The sequence below is a fragment of the Miscanthus floridulus genome, chromosome 4 (genome assembly GCF_019320115.1).
Source record: "Miscanthus floridulus cultivar M001 chromosome 4, ASM1932011v1, whole genome shotgun sequence".
Taxonomy (NCBI): Eukaryota; Viridiplantae; Streptophyta; class Magnoliopsida; order Poales; family Poaceae; genus Miscanthus; species Miscanthus floridulus.
This window is the reverse complement of record NC_089583.1, coordinates 13,920,732-13,926,757: the sequence shown is the minus strand read 5'-3', so window position 1 is coordinate 13,926,757 and position 6,026 is coordinate 13,920,732. Positions and strand designations below refer to the sequence as shown.

Here is a 6,026-nt window from a genome sequence, read left to right as displayed (position 1 = left end):
TTTTAAAATTTTGAAATTCAAACACAGTTTTGCATGACAAGATGTTTTCAAATCAAAAAGTTGTAAACTACAAAGTTTCATAACTTTTCGAGATCTACACTTTTAGTTTAGGAAGCTTTTCCATCCGAGGTCGTTTACAAAATTTGAATTTTAAAATTTTGAAATTCAAACACAGTTTTGCATGACAAGATGTTTTCAAATCAAAAAGTTGTCGACTACAATGTTTCATAACTTTTCGAGATCTACAAAGTTTATTTTGGTTGTTTGGTCATCTATTCATCCGACATGGTCGTTCTAACATTGTTTACAAATCTTATATATCTCTCTTGTAGTTTCATAAACTAAAAGAGAGATATGTTAGATTTGTGAACAAATTTATTTTCACTTTGTCGTATGAAGAAAAGACCAAAACAAACATTATACATCTTGATGAGTTATACAACTTTGTAGTTGAAAACTTTTTCATTTGAATTAATTTACTGCTTCAAAATGTGCTTTGAAATTTTTTTTGCCGAGTGTAAAAAAAATAACACTCGGCAAAGAAGCTCTTTGCCGAGTGTCAAAAAAAACACTCGGCAAAGAGCCTCTTTGCCGAGTGTCAAAAAAAAACACTCGGTAAAGGCGTCTTTGCCGAGTGCCCGAAAAAGAACACTCGGCAAAGCACCTGACACTCGGCAACTTAGGCGTTTCCGGTAGTGAAGAACTGAACCAGGGAGGGTGGGGTCTGGGGTGCTACAGAGCGATCCAGACACAAAACCATGGGCGCAGCGCAGACAGCGCAGTTTGGCGGCTGTGCTAGGGCTGCAAACCAGTCCGCAACGGCCTGGTGGGCACCAAGGGCATGACCAAGGCACGGCTCTCGAGGTTGCTTCTCCAGGACCCACGTCGTCCACCTGAGAGGACAAATGTCGGGCGCGCGGGCCCCACCACAGCCCGTCCTGTCCTCGCTCGGCAGGCGGCCTCTCTCACCTCTTTTGATACGGGAGACGCGGCTCCTCTCGTCCACTTTCCATTCCAGCAAGCACTTCGTCACGCTCACGCAAGTCCGGCACTCGCTCACTCCGCGCAGCCCCCTCCGATCCCCCCCGCAGCCTCTCCGTCCGTCGTCGATGGACCACCGATCCCCGCCGCGGGAGCTGCTGCCGCCGTGGGCTGTGGTGCCCCAGAGGAGGCGCCGGACCCCGCGCAGCCCCATGTCTGCAACCAGGCCCCCCGTCCCCCCTCCGTTTGTTCTCCATGTCCCATCCGCCCCCCGCCAGATCCCGGCGCCCCCAGCCGTCGCCGAGGCTGCCGATGCCGATAACCTCATGCTCCTAGCCCACACCGCCGTGTCTCAAGCCGACGCGGAAGCGGAAGCCACGTTTCCTCCCGCTCCCGCGGACGAGATACTTCCCTCCTCCCCGCCGCTGTCCCCGGCCGCCGCGGACGAGGAGATAGGGAAACCCTACGCGCCACCGCTTCCTCCTCTGGCCGTGGACCACCAGTCCATGTCCATGGACCATCGCCACGCCGCCACCAAAGCAAGTGCTGAAGATTGTAAGAAAACCGCTTGTCCCCAAGGTAACGCCGTCGCCAGCAGCTCGAAAGGAGACCAAAGCGGCGGAGGTGTGGCTTCACCTGCCGCTGCAGCGTCGCCGATGCAGCTGGGGGACGATGACGAGGAGCTAGAATTGGGCGAGATCCCGCCTGAGAAGCCGGCGGCTGGCTGGAACGCGGATCCTGTCCATGGATCCTTACTGGGCAAGGAGGACATGGTGGCAGCGGGGGAAGAAGCCAAGACCATAGCCGGGGAGCCCACCGCGACGGGCAGCAGTGCTCATCGTGGCCCTGCGGTGGTGAGCACGGGTATGGTGGCGAGGAGGGACGGTGAGGCTGCGACTCAAATGCTTGCTGTGGAGGAGAAGAGGAGGAGGGAGGTGTTCGTCGGCGGGCTTAGCAGGGACGCCATGGAGGAGGACGTCAGGGCCGCGCTCTCGGCGGCCGGGGAGATCACACAGGTCCGAATGTTCATGGATAGGACCACGAGCAAGAACAAAGGCTACTGCTTCGTGGCCTACCGTGACGCCGCCATGGCCAGCAAGGCCGTCGCCGAGTTCGGCAATGTGAAGGTGGGTGTGCTTGCCAATTGCTTGAATGGATTTTTTTTGTTTCTAATTTGTTGATATATTTGACGTATAGGATAGATTCATTATATTACTGCACTTCCCGCTCATCAACTCTATGCTGCAGATATCACATTCACACCATAAATCAGGGCATGATTTGTTTTTTGAATTTTAATCGTTAGATGGAATAATGGACAAGAAATTCCTGCCATTGTAACATCTTTAATTTCTTTTCACTTTCATGTCGATTAATTGACTACTTATCTGTACAATGACCTAGTTAACTTTACCAAGTTGATCATTCAAGTCTATTGTACCTCGGTAGTCTTCTGTATTTGTTTGTTGTATCGGATACTTGTTATTGGTGAAATTTCACCCTTTCTCTCCTTGACCGAAAAAATGGATCTTAACCGAAAAATGTTGGTTTTTGTACAATGAGCTAGTTAACTAATACTTATTTATTTGCCTTTCTGATCTCCTGCATGCTTATGAATATTGACTGTTAACCTTGTTCTCTCAAACACCATCATCAGATTTGTGGGAAACCATGCCGAGTTGCTGTCCCTGAAGGGAATGAAAAGGCTAATAAGACTGCTCAAAGTGAGTTAATTCTCTTCAAAAATTCCAGTCATCTTTGTATTCATGAATTTCATATTTAGGAGTATCTGCATCACTTATAGTTTACCCATCTCAATCATCTGTCGTTTACTATTTCTGTTTATCACAATGACCTAGCCACAATCTTTTTATTGTTCTTGGTCACATTACATGTGCTATATATATGGGTAGTTGGTCTATGTAGCAGTGCAGTCCTGTTATTTTTTGAAGTTGCAGCTCTGAAGCTGGTTTAAATTTGATAGCTCTACATATTTCCTTTGTCCCTCTTTATTTCTTCATCTTTAAAACTCATTGAATAATTAGGGTTTTGTGGCATCAATATTTCATTTTCCAATTTTCTTGTGATAAAATTAAAGGCTATATTGTTTTTGTGGCATCTATTTCACTAGCTAGCTAGGTTGTATTTTCATTTAAAGGGTGAACAACCACTACGTTAGATATGGTTTTTAGGGGCGGCTAATAAGCATTTGTAGGGACGGTTCAGCCAGCCGCCCCTACGCAAGAGTCTCTACAAATCATGCATTTGTAGGGGCGGTCTGGGAACACCAGCCGCCCCTACAAATCGATTTGTAGGGGCGGCTATAGTACCAACCGCCCCTACAAATCATTTTTCCACCAAAAAAAAATTTACAATTCAAATTCGACCAGAACATTTATTTATACCAGATTATAACAAATATTCCATGACAATACATGGTGCAAATTATTGTGCTTGCTGTTCATTTAAACTATGAGACTGCACATAGGTATATGAAAAGTATTGTGAAAACCAATCTTCGCTCGATGCAAGTAACACAAGAGAGAACAAGACACACCGCAGCAATTCTTGAGAATGTACAAGACAATGACTCAGTAAGCCTAATTGTCTCCACCTGCATAAATAGCAGCACCAGATGTGGGAACAACAGTAAATCTAAACTTCAAAAAGTAGACACAACAAAACAACTGAACCTAACCTTCATCAAAATTACCTTCCCCAGTACAAAAAGTTCTTGCTACAAACAACCCAAAACGATAATCGATCAGCAAAGTTACAAACATGCATCTTTTGTACTTAACCAGAACTAACCAAATAGAATAAGGATCACAATTACCTTCCCCAGTACATCTTGTTGGCTCTCAATATACCATACCACCCTCAACATGCCCTCTTTCGCAAAGATAAAGCACAATATCTATCATGGAAGAACATTGTTTTCTCAGAACAGAAACTAATGCTACACAGGCACCAAATAGTGTTCAAGAAAAAAAGAGAAAGTGATGCCATAAGGTCCTCAGATAGGTATGGATTTGAACAAAGAATGTTGGAAGAACTGCAACTGACCAAGAAGGCGAGTTATCAGGCAGTTACTTTCTCCTCTATCCAATGAATTCCCATATTGCATGATCTTTTTACCCGATTGCACTGCAGATGACTAAGAATACACAAATGAAATATGGAAATACACACTCACCATATAAAACAGAATCAGCAATCAATGTAATTTTCTAGGATTGCAAATAAAAATGCAGCCACACCTTCCGTTTTCTTTTAGAAATAATCATTAAAACCCTACTGCTCAGAACAGATGCAATGACCCAGAAAAATGCACGTGCCGACAACACTCCCTAACCAATTTATCATCAAGTGAGATCAAAGGACAGTGTAGCCACATAGAAAGTTACCACAAGCTCCTGCAGCAATGTTCGAAGAGCATTTTCCAAGGATTGGTTCAAGGACAGTGTCAAGCAGTAGCATAAGGTCTGTATCAGTAGTGTCAAGATTAAGTTACTAGTTACTTGTTCTTTATGGCCTACAACAATATAGAATTCCTTTCCAGCAAGAATAAGTTGCCTAACAATAAGTGTTTCAATCACTATAGCTAGCACAGATTTCTTTTGCTGAAAGTAAGTGTCCAGGCCAGCTTACCTATTTCAATGTATCTTCTAAGGTCAATAACAATCATTACTTTTTAGAATATAGCAAAAACTTACTATTCTAACAAGGTTGCATCACAAGATCAGCAGCAAAATCAACACACTATCTTCACTACCATTCTGTACATATTTTTTGACTTATAAAGGTGCTTCTAGAATGAGACATCACAAAAGAATGAATATGATAGCAGCAACTAAAACAAACACCAGTAATGAGAAATGAAGACAACGATCTAACAATATGTTATTGTTGCAAATTTAAACGAAAGTACACGAGTGACCTTTTGCTCAGACTCTCTCAGAACGGCAGCTAAGTACTGACAAACACAGGTTGATAGTGGAGTAGTGGTACAGGCTTACCACCCAAGATCTGCCGCTTGGAGGATGGGCTCTCCCTGGATCTGCCGTTGGGGAGCACACCCGCCCTCGATCCACCGACGGGGGACACCACCACCCTAGATCCGTTGCCGGATGACAGGCGCACTGAAAGGATCTGAAATCTGAATTGGAACATGGAAAATCTGAAACGCTTGAATGTCATCAGGGTTCAGGGGAAGAAGAGGGAAGTAGATTTCATTTTTCTCACCCCGCATCTTCTTGACAAAGAGCTTGGAGGCCTTGAGCACCTCCACGCAGACGGAGACGTCGGCAGCGTCTACAAGGTCGCAGAGCTCCTGCGCAGGGAACTCGACCGGCACCCTAAAGGCAGCCATGAAGAGAGCGATGCTGCGGGCGCCCGCAGCGCCGGCCGCATCGCCGACCCCGCCGCCACTGACGCGTAGGAGGCGGCTGTGCCCCGTCAGCGCGGCTTCGCGGGCCTCCTGCCGCAGCAGCAGCTCCGCCCCCTCCCTCCCCTGTCCCCGGAGGCGCGGGCACCCGGCGCGCACGTAGAGCTCGAGGAGGAGCGTGCAGGCGGCCTCCACGTCGGGGCTCTCGGCATGGATGTAGTAGCGGCCCACGGATCTAAGCGCCGTCGGGTGAGAGAGGTAGAGAGCGAGTGAGAGAGAGTGCGGCGGCGGATGGATAAGTGAGAATGAAACCCTAGGGTTTTGGATGTCCGGCGGGTAGTTTTGTCGCTGGTTGGACGAACCTCGGCCGTTCGATTCAGATCGAGGGCTTAGATCGTTGACAGGCTTAACAGGCCTGCGGGTTTCAGTGGCCTACCAGCAAAAGTGAGGCCCAAGCCCAGGTTTGGGTTCCGGCGACAGCATTTGTAGGGGCGGCTGGTGATTGAGCCACCCCTACAAATCAGACCCATTTATAGGGGCGGCTCGTATCACCAGCCACCCCTATTGTTCCATTTGTAGGGGCGGCTAGTCTCTGGGCTCCCAAGCACGCCACTGTAGGGGCGGCTCTATCACCAGCCATCCCTACAAAAAATTTATT

The 6,026-nt window shown here is 47.1% G+C and overlaps 1 protein-coding gene across 1 annotated transcript; it reads left to right on the top strand.

The window, feature by feature from the left end:
- Positions 1-1,193: 1,193 nt before the first annotated feature.
- LOC136548071 (RNA-binding protein P-like) lies at positions 1,194-2,956 on the top strand. The gene is made up of 3 exons (XM_066539717.1): positions 1,194-2,108; positions 2,639-2,705; positions 2,940-2,956. The coding sequence occupies exons 1-3, from the start codon at positions 1,194-1,196 to the stop codon at positions 2,954-2,956; spliced, it is 999 nt and encodes a 332-aa protein (XP_066395814.1).
- The last annotated feature ends 3,070 nt before the right edge of the window (positions 2,957-6,026 follow it).

What these genes read in the sequence shown, in the direction of transcription:
- LOC136548071 (XM_066539717.1), top strand. Translation starts at nt 1,194, where the DNA reads ATGTCTGCAACCAGGCCCCCCGTCCCCCCTCCGTTTGTTCTCCATGTC. An exon ending in CCGAGTTCGGCAATGTGAAG is followed by an intron (nt 2,109 to 2,638) that starts GTGGGTGTGCTT and finishes CACCATCATCAG; the next exon opens with ATTTGTGGGAAACCATGCCG.